The sequence below is a fragment of the Alosa pseudoharengus genome, unplaced genomic scaffold (genome assembly GCF_046254945.1).
Source record: "Alosa pseudoharengus isolate Yale_2024_CS ecotype anadromous, Long Island Sound unplaced genomic scaffold, YU_APseudo_1.1 YU_APseudo_1.1_scf_21, whole genome shotgun sequence".
NCBI classification, from domain to species: Eukaryota; Metazoa; Chordata; class Actinopteri; order Clupeiformes; family Clupeidae; genus Alosa; species Alosa pseudoharengus.
In genome coordinates, this window is record NW_027468674.1 from 35,950,607 (window position 1) to 35,968,345 (window position 17,739).

A 17,739-nucleotide genomic window follows, 5' to 3' on the forward strand; every position below is an offset into this window, starting at 1 on the left:
TATTATATTGTTGCAGGAGGACTATGCTGACAACTATATGAAGCATGCATACATTTGAATCATGTCCTGTGACATCTGTGAAACTTAGCTGTGCTGTTAGACCTCTGTTTTTAGACCTGAGCTGTGCTGTGTGAAAATTAAGATTCTAACCTAAGTTCTGTCTAAAACTGATCATCTGAAGGGCTGAATCTTGTTCTTCAGTATATCACCATCAAAAGTGACCTATTTATTACAATTAACTGAGACCTCTAGCTCTTGCTGCCATTTCAGAATTACCACTGATAAATAGATCTGTCTTAGGATAATATGATTGGCATTATCAATTTCTGTATATATATACACACACACACAACTGTGATTTTTTTTACTTCAAGCTTACATTGGTTGTTAAGTGTTCATTAGTGTATTCTGAGTATCATTCTGCTGTATTAAAACAAAGAATGTTGATCAATATTGAATTAACAATTTATTTTTACTGACTGTCATATACTCTAAGCTAACATCTAATCAAGTTACTGGTTTTCAAGAATACTGGATACGTCTATGTAATCTGAATAATCATACTGTAAGTAATTTAATGTTATACACAGCAGCTTTTTTGCATTTACATGCAATGGTAATTCCCTGGAATTGCATTTTCTAGTTTCATTAGTTATCTTTTTTTGGCTCTCTGCTTCACCTGCCAAAGCAGCACTGGTTGAAACCAATGGTTGGATAGCTAATAAGTTAGCCACGCTGGTCAGAGTGTTTAGTTTCCTCACGGATTTTCTAAGTTTGCAACTTTAAATGTAGGCTAACCGAGAGGCTTATCCTCTGGGTCAGGGGTTTTCAACCAGTGGTCCGTGGCCCTCTTGTGGTCCGTGAGGACTTTGCTAGTGGTCCGTGACCATGGATTCAGTAATGTAGTTTCAATGTGGGAATCAGTATTTTTATTCAGTGGTGGTCCTGGGGTTGCGTAATTAGTCAGAATGGTGGTCCCTGGTTCACAATCAGTTGAAAACCTCTGCTCTGGGTCATGGAAAATATGTTTCATAATCCATTGGGAGGGACTGAAGGAGCAAACAATCAATGTTAATCACACGCAACCCAAAACTGAGTGGCCTGTGCAGAGGGTTGGGGTGTGTCGAGTGCAGGGCTTAAATAAGCAATGTGAATCAGTGCGCTTTATGAGTTGAAATTGTATCGATTTCCAAAAACCCTATTTCTTAACAGAGTGTGGCAAAATCGTTTTTTGTCGATTATACTCTTTTTGTGATTGGAGCCCAAGCGAAATCGAAATTCAAATATAGCCGCAAGCGGCCATGGCGGGCCCAAATACGTGTGGCTCCGCAAACCGTGCCCTTTGGGAAACCAACAATGCACTCACATGTGGTGCAAGTGTCAGTGCACATATCTGAGGGGTATTCCAGAAAGGAGGTTTAACCAACACTGAGATAAAACTTAACCTCTGGGTTGTCTGAACCTGTGGCGACTAAACCCGAGCTGTCGGTTCCAAAACACCGGTTACCAGTTAGTTCAATCAACCCTGTGTTAGATAACCTAGAGTTGTGCACGTTCACGGAGAACTTATAAAGGTATCATCTATTGAGTCGAAACCATGAGTGAAACCGGCGAAAGGAAGAGCACCGTATTTTTTAGAGGCTGAGTAGTCGAGGCTTACGAGGAGGAGAGAACTGTAATAACAAAAAAAGAGCAATACTTAAGCGCCTGCGTCCGAGACCTTGCTTGGCAGAGAATAGCCTAACTGACCGTGTAAATGCGTATGTTTAAGATAGCCTATTTAATGTCAAAAGAACAATTAAATAATTCACTGGACATCACGTATTGTTTTCTATTTTAACGCGGGTCCTGCAGCTGTGGGCCAAGTTAAACTTTTGCGCTCCATCATCGGAAGGGTAAATGTCGGAAGGCATGGGTGGCCTATTGGACACATTTCGGTGCACATTTGGAAAATGTAATAAGTGATGCTGACCTGCCAGTTGGTGAAACTACACTTTAATGATCCTCGTGGGTTTGTGTCCAGGAAAACGAATGAAGTTACACAGGAACTGCTTTAGCGCAAGGCAAACTTTACGCACCGACCTGTGAGCCAAACACAAATGTCCATATGGTGTAGGCTAGCTAGCCTACATTAAAGATTTATTTTATTCTATTCTAATCCACCATGCGTAATGTAGGGATGGAGAATGCTTTTCAAGTAGCCTATATTTAGGATTCAGCTGAAAAACTCTAACGCTCTTGAAAAACTCGTTTGGAAAAGAATGGATAGGCTATCATGTGATGTCGTGGTCTTATCGCCCTCTCACGGTGAATTGCACGGATGATTATTACATGATTTTGTGCTTCTTTGTCAATCGGACCTTCGTCAAAATGAAACGCCATTGTGTGACAAGTGTAAAAATAGCGGCCTGATTGAACATGCACTAAAATAACCGAACATAATTGAACATAACCTGAACAAAACCTACCCCCTACCAGGTTAAGTTCAGAGCCTATGTTACCATAGTTACTTACATAGCCTGATCATTTTTGAGCTTTCTGGAACTGAAATCCCAGGTTTACCGCTAACTCTGGGTTTACATACCCAGTTAAGCCAGTAAACCTGCTTTCTGGAATACCACCCTGATGTGTGTGCAATTTGTTTTTGCAAGTTTTATACATTGGGAACACTTAATCACTTCCTGTTGGGTGTGACGTTTTACACTGTGACAATGATACTCACTAGATGGCACTTCACCAAATATGTAGGTTGCAATGATGTTTCTCTTTGTCTGTGTGTGTTTTCACAAGTGACAATTAGAACGTTTTTGTGTCAGCCTGTGTGTGTGTTTGTGTGTGTGAGGATGCATGTGTGTGTGTGGATCTTTCCTGTGTTTGCAATGTGCAGGCAGGTCAGTGTTATGTGTGTGCAAGTGTCTGTGTGTAACACAGAAATATGTGTGTGTGGTGTGTTGTGAGACTCATATGTTGTTTGACTGGTCATGTTAATAACAATGTATTTCTGTCAGATTCTGTAAGTGTGTGTATATCTGTGTGTGTGTTCACGTGTAGATGTGGCTACTTTGATTTCAACTTGGTAGTTGTAGTCTACGCAATGAAAAAGCATGTCTACTTGTTTGTTGGCCTAGTATCCAAACAATCCAACTCCAAATCAAACAACACCTTGCAAATTATCCTCGCGAATCGATAGCTATGTTAGCCTAAAGAGAAAGTATCTTCCGACCGGGCCGAGGTGAATTCAGATTAGGCAAGCAGAGGTAGAAGTTTGTGGCAATCGCCTTGTTGCTTTGCACTTTTAGTTTAGTTTAAAAATAACAACTTAGTATCCAAACAACACCATTCAGATCTAAAACTTTGAAAAAAGAAGAAAAACGGGATGTTCGCTTATATCTGTCAAATATGAGCACACTTTATGCGCAACATAGTCTCGCTTAGTAGTGCTTAATAACCTATACAAGAACATGATTGGTTCAACCACTGAAAAATTCAGTGTCAGGTTCGCTGAATTCATTATCTGATTCGAAGTCTGCGGAGTTGAGCTGTGGTGAAACACGGCGTGTGCTACTCTCTCTGCTTGGCCCGGGTTTTTCGTCAGTGGCTTTACATTGCGCCTCTCCCTGTCTCAGTTGTTTGCAATGATTGTGACACTACTTCGACTACGACACACTCTGTTCGAGTGTTGGCTGCCTGCAGTTCATGAACTTTTTCTTATGTCTCGCCGGCGTCATGTTCTCTTTCTTCTAATAGGCTTCAGCCATGGACATCATATAGCTTGATTAGCTGTTTTCTCTACCACTCTGGCTACCTAGGGATACCTAGCGGTAGGGCAGCTCGATTATGGCAAAAAATCCTAATCATGATTATTTTGGTCAAAATTTTACTCATGATTATCGATTAACGATTATTTATAAGGGTCTCCCCTGGGTCTTAGAAAATATGTTTCATAATCCATTAGGACTGAAGGAGCAAACAATCAGTGTTGGTGATCTAATGGTAGCATTTGAGTTTGCCTAATATTGTCCTTGTGCATTAGTACAAGCTAATAGACAAGCTGTACTGTGCTGATTTAAAAAAAAACAGGTGTGTTCTAACATTAGATTAGCCAACTTGCCATAAATTCTCTGAGTAATTTGGTCGCCTTGATTGACAGTGATAGTAATATACTTAGCAGTGAATGCGCTAGTTACAATTTCGGTGTGGTTCAAAATAATTGATATTTCTCGATTATACTGTTTTTGTGATTGTTTGGAGCCAAAATTGAGATTGAAATTAGATTAATTGCACAGCCCTACCTTGCGGGTCAGTTCGCTAGTATATTCTGTTTACAAGACTGATTTTTAGTGGCAAGCTCCGCCAGATCTTTCCCCAGCCCGGCCTGTTGAAAAACAAAATTGACGTCTATAGATTTCTGGATTTGTAAAGCGTATATAAAAAAGAGATGATGAATGAAGATGTAGACAGAATAATCAGCTGTCTTAATAATGTACCCTGTGTTTTCCAGGTATTTACGTCTGGGATGTTGAAGGCCGCAGGTACTATGATTTTCTGAGTGCATACAGTGCCGTGAACCAGGGCCACTGCCATCCTAAAATCATTGCTGCACTCAATGCCCAGGCTTCCAAATTAACCCTGACATCCCGTGCTTTCTACAACAACATACTGGGTGCCTATGAGGAATTCATTACCACCTTGTTTGGCTATGACAAGGTCCTGCCCATGAACACTGGTAAGGAGCACAGCAATTTTCACTAATTCATTGCAAATTGTACATTAAAGGACAATTCTGGTCCAAAATGAACCTAGGGGGAACCATGTGTACCAAGTTTGACCTTATAACGCTAGTCTAAGGGGCACAGAGTAAAGTAAATAGAAATCACTATGTCTATACCACTAAAAAGGCTCAAAATAGCACCACACTTCGATGGCAGTTTAGAAAGACTCACGTTGCACAGCATTCAACCAGTCCAACGTCTTGCAACGTGATCTGAACTGTCACAAGACTTTTTCCAAGATGGCGCCCGCCTGTATTGCCTGTATACGTGAACGGTACTGTCTTTCTAAACTATATATTTTTTAAGAAACTGTCTATACACTTATGAAGTTCTCAATGCTTATGTTTACATGTAGTGACCCTCATTATGTTTTGTCTAAGTGTGGTGCTATTTAGAGCCTTGTTAGTGGTATAGAAATAGCGATTTCTTTTTACTTTACTCTGTGTCCCTAAGACTAGCGTTATAAGCTAATTAGCAGTTTGCAATAAAACTGGTCACATTCCATTAGCATGAAAACATATTAGAACGGTCGAACTCGGTACACATGTGCTATTAACCCCTAGGTTCATTTTGCGCCGGAATTGTCCTTTAACTCAATTATCTATATCTATAAATTATATATTGTGTCATGTCTGACCCACAGCAGCTGGAAAGATCCCCTTGGCTTAGTCACTTTTTCCTATGCTTGAGAACATGTTTCGAAAATTCATTTTATTCGGTGGGCATTGGTTGTATAAAAGTGCCTCTGTGGTTATTGTATAAAGCCTGCTCCAAATTGGTTAAGTGGTTGTGATCAGAGATCACCCCTGTTAGAGAGCATCAGGGATTTCGTAGAAGGCGACTGTAGAATAACTGAGTCGTTTTATTTGTTTGTAATGTGTGATTTATTGCTTCATTCCAGGATTCAAGGATCTTTAATATCTTTGTCTTTATTCCCCAGGTGTTGAGGGTGGAGAGACAGCATGCAAGCTTGCTCGCAAATGGGCTTACAATGTGAAGGGGATTCCAAAATACAAAGCCAAAATCATTTTTGCAAGTATGCTTTATTTTACCTTTTTGTAATTGAAAGCCATATTAATACACACCAGCCCAGTCAGATAGCACCCCATGTTGCATTCCTTGGTGTACTTTCCTCCCCATGTTTCCTCCTAGGTGGAAACTTCTGGGGCCGGACTATGGCAGCAATATCAAGTTCATCTGACCCGAGCAGTTATGATGGCTTTGGTCCATTCATGCCTGGGTTTGAGCTCATCCCCTACAATGATATCCCGGCTTTAGAGGTAGGTTATATTCCTGACAAAGTAAACATCAAGGGATTTGGTTATAAAATGGGAGGTAGTCTGTGAAACCACACACAGTTCGAAGAGGGGGGACATAGATTTTACCTTTAATTTGGTCGGTCACTTGCACATAAGAATGATCTGTAATGTGTGAACAATTATTCATAATGTTGTAAATTAAGATAGAGTTGTGTAAAACTGTCTCTGCGCCAGGCTCAAGTCAAACGTCAAAAGGGTTGTTCTTATGTTTCTTAATTAGTCATGGGTGTATTTTGGGTGTAACATCCATGAAACCAATGAGTGACCCCTGCCATTCCCTTTTAAGAGCAAGTAGCACAAAATCAGCATGTTGGTATTTTGATGACAAGTGAGCGCATCTCTGCAGAAGGAATCTGCTTAAACGCTATACTCTGCAGGCAACAGAAGGATTCCACTAAAGCAGTGTTTCTCAAACTTTTTCAGACGAAGGACCACTTAACCAATAAAAAAGAAACGCACGGACCACCTAGCAGGGTTCCTAGGTTTGCTTTAATAAATACCCATTTATTCATCTCCCACTTTAAAAAAAAAAGTCAAAGATTCTTGAATACTATTCGGCTACTCTCTACTATCTTTGGTCGGTATATTGTATGATTCATTCTATAGTAGGTCATGGAAATTCAGGTTTTTCGCCAGGGAAAGAACCAATATTGCAAACAACTCATCTATATTATATTTTACCACGTCTGCTCGCGGGCCACTTGGTATTGCTTGCGGACCACCAATGGTCCCCGGACCACACTTTGAGAAACACTGCACTAAAGCTTGCTTTGCTAAAACGTGTGCGTAAGCCAAGCAGACTATAACGCACTGCTTCACCTGTAGTCTGTAAGAGACCTGTAGTCTATAAGACTACAGGTGAAGCAGTGCTTCACCAATAAAAAAGTAAAGGGTCCAGAGAGGGATATCCATCCAGAATGTCCAATTCCTCTTTAATGTCTCTCCAGTATGTCTGTCACAGAGCAGTCCCAGAATGTGTGTACTCATGTGTATGCGATGCGGAAAACATGGACGGAATCACAGAATCTACACACGAAAACGGAATTCTCTTATAAACACGGAATTGCGCGGAATTTGCAGATATTCTGTTGACACATTAAATAAACAGGCATTTTTTTACTTGCTTCTTGACTAGGCAAAACTGAATTACAGATATCTGCAATGACTTAATTGAAAACGACATTCAAATTGTCACACATCTAAAATGACATTTGCAGATATCTGTAATTCAGTTTTGACTAGGCAGAATTAAAGATATCTCAAACGTCACTATGACTAGTGCAAATTATTGTGCATGACGTTGCTTTTAGATATCCATACATAATTTCCCCCCCTCCCCGCTGTAATCAAAGAAGAAGTGGGTTTATTTTCTTATTTATAAGGAAACCTATTGTTAACAAATCTCCCTGGATCACTAATGAAATACGTAGCCTCAAAAGACTGTGTAGGAGAACTGAACGCAAATGGAAAGCCACTAAGCTTCTGGTTCATTACCAACATTTGAAAGAACTAACTTCCTCAGTCTTCCTTAGAAAAAACTAACAAAGCAGTCAAAGATGCCAGATCACAGTATTTTTCAAACCTTTCTAGATTCCTGTTCAATACTATTGATCGCCTGAATCCTACTCCCGCCACTGTATTGGCATCCTCTGCTGATGAGTGTGAAAAGTTTTTATCATTTTTTATTGATAAGATTGCTAATATTAGGTCAAATATCCCATCTCCGATGTCTCTTGCTAATGTTCCATGCCCCCCTTCTTGCCCTAATAACCTGAGCTGTTTTAGACCTCTAGTCTCTATAGTCTTGAGTCTCTATACAGACTCTCACTGACATTGTTGCAGCAATGAATCCTTCATCTAGTCATTTTACCAGCCACTCTTCTCAAAAAAGTGTTTAGTGCTATAGGCCCTAGTCTGCTATCAATCTTAAATAATTATCTTTCCTCAGGGTGTGTCCTTGACCTTTTCAAGACAGCCAGTGTCCAGCCCCTGGCCTTGATCCTTCCATTCTAAAAAACTTTCGTCCAATCTCTAAATTGCCCTTTATCTCCAAAATTCTGGAAAAGGTGGTCTTGATGCAACTTTCTGAAGTGTTAAAGGGCAATAGCATCCTGGAGAAATTTCAGTCAGGTTTTTGTCCTATGCATAGCACTGAAACTGCTCTTATCAGGTTAACCAATTAACTACTAATGGCAGCTGATTCTGGTGAGCACTCTGTTTTGGTGTTGCTGGATCTCACCGCTGCTTTTGAATACCATTGATCATGCTATTTTAATTAGAAGACTAAGAGAATGGGTTGGCATAACGGGTCCTGCTTTGGACTGGTTCATATCCTATTTGTCCAACAGGACATTTTTTGTTTCAATAGGTAATTGTACTTCCTCTACCTCAGCTATTACTTGCGGTGTTCCCCAAGGTTCAATTTTAGGACCAATATTGTTTTCCCTCTATATGTTACCTCTAGGCCACATAATTCGCCGCCATAACATATAATTTCACTGCTATGCTGATGACACACAGCTGTACCTCTCAGTCAAACCAAACATGCTTAACAAGCTAACTGTACTGCAGGATTGCATAGCTTGGCTTAACTCTGACAAAACAGAAGTCCTTTTCATTGGCCCTGACAAAGTCTATAATCAAGCTAAGACTTTTCTTGGAAATTTAGCCTCAAATAACAAGACTACTTCTTGAAACATTAGGGTTTAAAATTTGACCAACATGTAAAACTCCTTGTGCAGTCCTGTTATTATCAACTGAGAAACATTTCCAAAATCAGATCAATGCTTTCTTTAAAGGACACAGAGAGAATTATACATGCATTTGTCTCATCTAGACTTGATTACTGCAACGCCTTATTCACCTGTTTAAATCGTCATTCCATCTCTCGTTTACAAACTGTTCAGAATTCAGCAGCCAGACTTCTGACAAAGTCTAAATTTAGGGAACATATCACCCCAGTTCTGGCCAATCTTCACTGGTTGCCAGTGAGTTTTAGGATTGATTTTAAAATCCTCCTTATTACCTATAAAGCATTACATGGTTTGGCACCTGACTATTTAACAGATTTATTAACCCCCTACTGTCCAGCTCAGCCCCTCAGATCCTCCAGCCTGGGACTTTTAGTTGTTCCAGAAAGTAAACTGTCAACTAGGGGTGACCGATCATTTGCAGTTAGAGCACCCAAGCTTTGGAACAGCCTCCCTTATAACATCAAATCTGCACCATCTGTGGCTGTTTTCAAATCTAGTCTAAAGACCCACTTATATAAAATTGCTTTCCTTAAATAGTGAATGATTCACTCATGTCTCTGCTAATTTATTATCATTATCATTTCTGTTTGTTTATTTTGTCTTGGGTACTATACTGTATACCTTTTCTATTTTCTGTTTTATATACATTTAGTTAAGTTTGTAGTTTGGTAGTTTACTATTTTATAATTTTTATTATTATTATTATTATTACTATTATTATTATTATTATTGTTGTTATCATTACTATTGTTTTGTTTTTTGCTTTGTTTTGTTTGTTTGTCTGTAGAGCACTTTGTGCTTTGTGCTTGAAAAGTGCTATATAAATACATTTTATTATTATTATTATTTCTATGAATGGAAGAAGTTCAAGAACCCAAGATGTTTGACGTCTTAAGTTAATGCATTAAACATTGTTTGCTGGTAACCCGCCACAAATAGCCTACAGATTCTTGCGTGTGTACATTCTCTATTCTCTCCAAAATGTGCCCGTTCTATAGGCTGGCCAAGTGCGTAATTCTGCGGCATAAAGCAGATGTATTTGTTTATTGTACAGAAAAATAAAAATAACCTGTCAAGCAGTCAATTGACTACATTGCAGTCAACAAGTAGCCTGGGTGTTCCCATGCTGCCTTGCGCGCGATTTGATTCATGCTGCTAAGGCAGCCTGGAGACCATGGAGCAAATTTTCGCCTGAGATAGGAGACCAATCACAGAACAAGGGGGAAAGCAAGACGATGATGAGCTATGCACAGACGCATTTGATAGACATCCGTGGCACCCAATAAACGGATCTGGGCATTTTTTTCAAATACGAGAAAATTAACGTTTGGTTCCCAGACCACGTCTCATTGAGAAGTGGTGGCGCTAGCCAGGCTAGTCAACAAGTAGGGCAAATTAATAATAAAAACGTGGGTCATAGTTGTCTAAGCCTCTGCTGTGAGGCCAAACCCATGAACAAAGACGCATTGATATCTGCAATGGAGTTTTTTTTGGCGAAACAAACTCACAGGCGAACGTTGCGATAAATACATAGACCATCTGGACAAAGTCATCAACAGAGTCATAGCACTGAAGGGAGAGGCAACTGGCATGTGATCTCCCCACGGGCCAATGGATGTACAAGTTTTCTCCTGTGCCTACGATATTTAATCCAGTGTTTTGTCAAGTTGCAAAATGCTATTCGTTTTAACGAATTTTTTATGATGGTATGAAGTACTTTTTGTATAGGCTACTATCTTAATTGGTTTATACTCAATACTTGACCAATGGCTATTGCATCTGTCTATTGAAAGTGAGAATGTGGCAAGTGATCTACTGTATAGGCTTCATAAAATAAAATAAACAGATTGCTAATGGCCTACAAGCTGATCTTGGGTGCGTTTCCCGTACAACTACGGAGGTTAGCTTTTTACTAACACGATGCATCGTTCAACTAACCAACATGTAAGTTACGACTGTTTCCAAAAACTGTCATACTTACATAGTACTTTGTAAGTTTGGACCATGATAGTTTCCAAGGTTCAGTAGTCTGGACTAAGGTGGTTAATGACGTTTAGTAGCACGTGAACGGGCACACCTGCACATAATTCTGTGGCGCATTGCGTTAAGGCCGGCTGATGACAGCCGCCGTTGCGCAGCAGTTATCAGTCCCCTGTCCAAGAGTTCGAATCTGGGTTAAGATTTTGACAACAATATTCACATCGTTGTTTACCTAAGTTTATCTTTTGTGCTGATCATATTATCACAATCAGAATCAGCCTTCTTGGCCTGGTTTGCGTAAACTAACAATGAACCCCCCCCCCCCCCCCTTCTCCATGAAAATCAAAGGCTACATATTCTCAACTGACTCGTCAAAAATTGCGCACCTTATTATTATCTGCAGGTGTGTGACTTTGACTTACGTGCACGTGGCTGCAAATTGACTTTTCATTTATGTATTTTCTGCCTTGGGCATTTTAAAATATGGATGTATGGTGGTTAGAAGTGTAAATATCAATTATAAACCTAAATATATTTATAATTATTAATTTGCAAACAAATAACTGGCGTCAGTGACATCTTTGACCACCATAGTTCAAACTATCGTTTGGGAAACAGTTTTGTCGTACTTACATGGTTTCAACCATGTTAGTTGCTAACGTAGTTAGCTTTTGGGAAACGGTTAGTTAACTCAGAGTAGGTGGTAAAGCTCCTAATAGAAGAACTGTATGGCTTCATTCTCCTAACAAAACAATACCATAGGGCTCTTGTTGTAGGAGGTTTACCACTTACTCTGAGTTAACTTACCCAGGTTTGTCACTAAACCATGTACTTGGAATACCCCCCTGATGTCTGATGTGTGAATAGTGGAATATGGGGAGGAAAGTGGCAGTGTTTTTTTTGCGCGTCTGCAGAAATCAGCCAAATATGAATGTAATTCTGCGGCATTGTTGGGCAGCCGTGGCCCACTGGTTAGCACTCTGGACTTGTAACCAGAGGGTTGCCGGTTCGAGCCCCGACCAGTGGGCCGCGGCTGAAGTGCCCTTGAGCAAGGCACCTAACCCCTCACTGCTCCCCGAGCTCCGCCGTTGTAGCAGGCAGCTCATTGCACCGGGATTAGTGTGTGCTTCACCTCACTGTGTGTTCACTGTGCTGTTTGTGTTTCACTAATTCACCGATTGGGTTAAATGCAGAGACCAAATTTCCCTCACGGGATCAAAAAAGTATATATACTTATACTATACTTATAAAGCAGATGTATTTGTTTATTGTACAGAAAAATAAATATGACATGTCAAAGCAGTCAATTGACTACATTGCAGTAGGGCAAATTAATTTACGAAACCAAAACGTGGGTCATAGTTGTCTAAGCCTCTATAGCGTAGCCTGTTAAAAACGTCGCTAGATAGTATTACAGTGGGCATCGCTTTCAAATGGCCACTTCAGTCGCGCATTACGAGGCGTGAAGCTGCGTGAAGCTTTAGTACCACTTTCAGCCACTGTGCGTCGCTCTGCCACTGTACATCGCTCTGTCAGTAGCCTGACTCCCGCCCCTTCTGAAAAAGCAGGAGGCTACCAAACATTGTTACCGAGAGGAATCCCAGCCTACGAATTCAATAACAAAATAAATCATGCATAATTAAACATTACCTCGATTAAGGCTACTTGGGTATGGCTTAAGGCTTGACTACACGGTGGTAGCGAAAATCGAAATCTGCTATGTTAATATCAGTGTTCGGGGCAATGCAACTACGTAAATCAAAACAGTGTCTTAATTTGCCCTACTTCTTGACTGCAATGTAGTCAATTGACTGCTTGACATGTCATTTCTATTTTTCTGTACAATAAACAAATACATCTGCTTTATGCCGCAGAATTACATTCATATTTGGCTGACTGCAGACGCGCCACTTCCCTCCCGATATTCCAAGATTAAGATAGTAGCCTATACAAAAAGCATACTATCATAAAAATTTGTTAAAACGAATAGCTATTTGCAATTTGACAAAACACTGGTCCTCATTTTGCGAATGCGAGGACGATATGAGTCTGTTGCATTTAGTTAGATGTCCGAGTCACGCATGTTTGAAAACCACTGGCTCGTAATCACAATAAAACACACGACAGTTGGATAGCCTACTTCATCATGTCCCCATGCCTACATTTTTGTGAGTAGCATAGGTATTGTTAAAAACAATAAAGTAGCCTATGTCTCTCCGTATTTGACTCCGTATAACTGGCATATTTTATGGCATTTTGTCATGTAAATTCGTTGCAAAATCTAGAGAAATGTGTGAGGTGGTCAGCGGGGGACAATTGAGACACACATTGGATTGTGTTATTACTTGAACATCCCACACATATCCACAGCTGTGGTAGGCCTATCAGGGGCAGGAGGATTACTGTTAGCGCAGGCTTTATATAAAATTCTTCAACAGAAGGCCTCGAATGCAGGCTTGCCCTGTGGTTTGCGCAGCCTACAGTAAATAACAGACCCGCCACAATGTGCGGTAGGCCTATGATGCTTTTTTACGAGCAAGATGTTTTTGGTGCCCTACACACACTGCATGTTCTTAAATAACAATGATCATCAGTAATATTCGACCATTAATTTGTGTAAATGGGCAAGCGTGACCACCTTGATTGGCTGATGATTGTAACGCGGGCATGATTCCAAACACCTCCCTTACGATGATGAGTGACAGGTGACAGGTCTCAGAATGCGTGCGCTACACAAGGACGGAAGATGATGAATAACTGGGGCCGTAGGCTTTTATCTTACCACTAGGAGTAGGCTACTCCTAAATCGCACTAAAAGATTTTAGCTTGGAGTTTTCTCTTAAAAGTTATTCACAAAGCCTTTTAGACAACTCCTAAACTAGGAGTGAGTCTTCGTTGCTATAGATGAAGTCATTACTCATGCACGAGCTTGACTGAAGTGACCACCTTGATTGGCTGACGATTGTAACGCGGGAATGATTCCAAACACCTCCCTTCCCTGACAGAGTAGTGAGAAGGACGGAAGATGATTAATAACTGAATAAAAAGGCCTAGCCTAAATGAATAAAGAGTAAGGCAAAACAAAGCCTAGTAGCCTAATGAAACATAGGCCTATGGATTGATGCAGTACCTTTGCAACATTATTAAATTAATCTGTCACCATATGCATAGGCTACATTTGCAAAGAGGATAACATTTTAATTTGATTCATAATGAAATGTTACATTTAATTTACATGTTAACAATGAGTAGTTTTGCTTGTTGTTGGGGCGTTATTACATTCCTTTTATGAATGCAAAATTGTTCCCTCGCGATTGGAAGCTCCTGTTGCCGCATAGCGCATTTCAAAACATCGCAACGTAAAATGCCACAAAAAGCTGTTTATGAATAGGTCTTAGTGAGTTAGGAGTCCTCTCGACTTCTTTTAAGCTGTCCCAGACTTAGGTGCTACTTTTAGGTCTAAAATGCTTTGTGAATTACTTTTTGTGAAAAAAATTAGGAGTCCTAAAGTTAGGAGTGACACGCCCATTATTTTTAGGAGTTGCTCCTAAATTCGCCAGTTAGGAGCTACTTTTAGCCTTTGAATTCTTTGTGAATACGGCCCCTGAATAAAAAGGCCTAGCCTAAATGATTTAAGAATAAGGCAAAACAAATAGCCTAGTAGCCTAATGAAACATACGGATTGATGTAGTATCTTTGTAACATTATTAAATTATTCTGTTACTATGCCTACGTTTGCAAAAGAGAACATTTTAAAGGGACACCAGGCAAGCTTGATGCTTTTTCTCTACGAAACTCCCCCTCGCTCGGTCTGAAGCTCTTTTCCTTTTCTTTGCATCTTCCGTCAAGGGTTTTCGCTGCTTCTTTGCCGGCTCTGCCATTATACACATGTTTGCAACAATCGCTAGCGTTTCGTTAGCCTCCCTCTGTGCTGTGGATGCAGGATGGAAACTGAAACTGCTTCAGTCGCCGGGTACGATACACTGAACTTGCAAGCGGGATATTCTTCCTACAGGCAGTAGAGGAGGGCGAGAGAGTCTTCATTCGCCCTGTAATGAGTCATTTAACCATATACCGACTTACAAAGATGAGTAATTAACACGAAAACGTTGCCTGGTGTCCCTTTAATTTGATTCACAATAATGTTACATTTAATTTACACAATGATTTTGACAATGATTAGCCTAGTTTTGGTTGTTGTTGGTGGCTTATTGCATATTAGCATATTAGTTAAGCTTCCTCATGATTGGAAGCTCCTGTAGCTGAATAGGATTTCAAAACACGGCAAAATGCTGCAGGTTTGTGAATAGGTCTGTGAGTTCTTTTAAGCTGTCAGAGGTGGGAAGGTGTGATTTGTTGGGGGCAGGGCCACAAATGTCTGATGGCCCCCCTTCCCCCCCAGCCAACGTGAATCGGGTGGTCAGTTAATAGGCTGAAGATTTTTCCTGCCATCTAAGGCACGAGCGCATCCGTGAGGCCAAGCATCACCAAGTAGCTCGTTTGTTTACAACAACATTCCATTTAATTAAACTGCTTTATAGGCTATGCCGAAATAGTTTTCAACATTTTGAATATCAGTGTCGGGTGTATTGAAATGTTCTCAAAGTAGCCTTATGGCTGAAAGTTGTTGACAACACAGACACCGCTTCTCTCGCGTCAGTCACTGACATGAACGAAACACAGAACCCACTTCTCTCACGGCAGTCACTGACAGTAGCCTAGAATAAATGCATGGGGAAAAACACTTCCCCATGACAAAGACATCGTAAAACACTGAAAGTTAATATTTTGTCACTAGCAACATATCGGAACTCCCCCTATTACCGTCGGTCCCGTATTTCCACCGTCTTGCGTGTCACTTAATATCCATTTCTATACAAACCAAGACAGCGGACTCCTGATGAGACGCAACCACCCACACCATAGCTGTATCTAAATTAGCTATGTACCAAAAATGACATTTTACCGTGACTCAAAGAGCTGTAAACAGTGTTGTAAGGCTGCGTGTACACAACCGCTTGGAGCTCCAGTGGAATTTTAATTTCACGACGAGAATTCTCGGTCTAACTGTCCATGTGCCGTTGAAACGGTGTAAATAGGCGACCCATCAGGCCAGCACTATAACTCTGAGCGTGGTAAACAAAATCGGATATTCCAGGCAGTAAATGCTCCCGTTAAGAACCAAACCAGATTGTTCAAATCTACACACCTATGGCTACTGAAAAATGTAAGGTTAATTTAGCAAATGTTATTTTGAAGTGTTAAAAAACATCGTTGTTTTAGAATTTCTGAACAAAAGTGGTGATAATTGGGGGTGTTACGATACATCTGTCCTTTGTCAAATGTGTTATGTTCCAAGTAGCCTATGCGTAATTCTGCTACAAGAAGTTGTATGTTTATGACATTCAAGCAAGGAAAACGATGATTTGAAGACATCTGTTTCGTTGGAAGGGCAAGGGGTAGCAACAGGGCAACACAGAGACAGGCCCGATGGCAGGGTTGTTATGAGAGTATTAAAATATGGGACAGCCTATTCTACGGCAAGACAGCGGGGGAAAGTTAAAATACGTGATAAACAAAGTTGGCATGCATTGTTTCGGTCCCCATGCACAGGGATTATTTGTCATATTATCAATCACATATGATTATTTGTGAAATTGTGCAAACAGGCGCAACACATTTGAAAAGGAAGGACTGGTAGCATGCAAGCTCACGAAAGATTGATTTAAGAACATTATCACAGTGTGTGGCTGTGGCGCAAAGCAGCGTAGGCGGAAGACATGCGACATGGCAAGGGGAGGGTCATGTCTTTTTTTAACAATTCTGTCGAAGGGTCATTGAACAATTTCTAGCAGGCAAGGGAGGGTCATGCAACTTTTGACTGAAGCACTCAAAATTCCTCCGGTGGCCCCTTCAATAAACAACGAACAGTCCCTAGATTGCTGCTGGGCTATAGCCTACTATATGTCTTGGTTCATGTCTGTTAACAACTCTTTGCCGTCAAACGCATAGCCTATCTCAGTGTTTCCCAAAGTCTGGGTCGTGACCCACGGGTGGGTCGCAGGAGAATTTATTTGGGTCGCCAGCCCAGCACAATTTATGTTGTGTTATAGGTCTAACTGATACCATATGTCATTTGATACCAGGAAAGTTAACAGTTTTCTATTAGGATGTAGTTTGTTAACTACCACAGTTGTGGTTTTGTCATAAAAGCTCATGAAACTGGCGCATGAAACTGGGGGACGAACGCATCACAGAGGGGAAGCCAGAGCATGGATATCTACCTCTCAAAATGAAACCGTTCTGTGGGGCGCCTGCCATGACCTGTACCTCGCAGTTGCAAACTGCAAGGGACATGAATCCGCCTATTTGCACGAACATTAACAGATACAGTTCCTCAACTTTACCGATTAAAATCTAGTGACCGTGCTGTCAACTAAAGCAGACATCCATAGACCGGATAAGGATATTCAATTGCATGCAGATAGTTTCGATTGTAGAGGCAATCTTTAAAGTTAATAGCAACCTCCTCACATTTTTATTTCTGATTTAAAATGCACAACAGTGCATTATATTAGGCTACAATTTAAATAGACATTTTAAACACTATTTCTCTCGTTTTCTATCTCACGAACTCCAAAGTAAAGGCGCATTCTTCCGGCTATTGCCCAAAACCCTCTTGTTCTGATATAACGACTATATAATATAATACAACAATACAATATAAGGACTTGAGTTATTTGCTGTTTACATTGGAAATGACGTCCACGGTGTTATGGACCCATTTGTCTGCAACGCAACGTAGCCTACAACATGTTTTTTTAGAAATACAGAAACAGCTTTACTATGCTGACGAATGCGCAACATGCAAGAATTTCCCCAAACTCGGTTGTGCATTAAAACGTATCTTTTCAG

General features: G+C 40.5%; 1 protein-coding gene across 2 annotated transcripts in view; it reads left to right on the top strand.

Annotated features, from left to right (window-relative positions):
- Positions 1–17,739, top strand: part of LOC143138215 (ornithine aminotransferase, mitochondrial-like) — a 118,698-nt gene that overhangs the window by 49,391 nt on the left and 51,568 nt on the right. The window contains exons 4-6 of one of the 2 annotated variants that reach the window (XM_076298714.1): positions 4,502–4,726; positions 5,713–5,808; positions 5,925–6,052. In XM_076298714.1, the coding sequence (XP_076154829.1) occupies positions 4,502–4,726; positions 5,713–5,808; positions 5,925–6,052 (449 nt within the window). The remainder of the gene's footprint in view (positions 1–4,501; positions 4,727–5,712; positions 5,809–5,924; positions 6,053–17,739) is intronic. The other variant, XM_076298715.1, reaches the window with a different exon arrangement.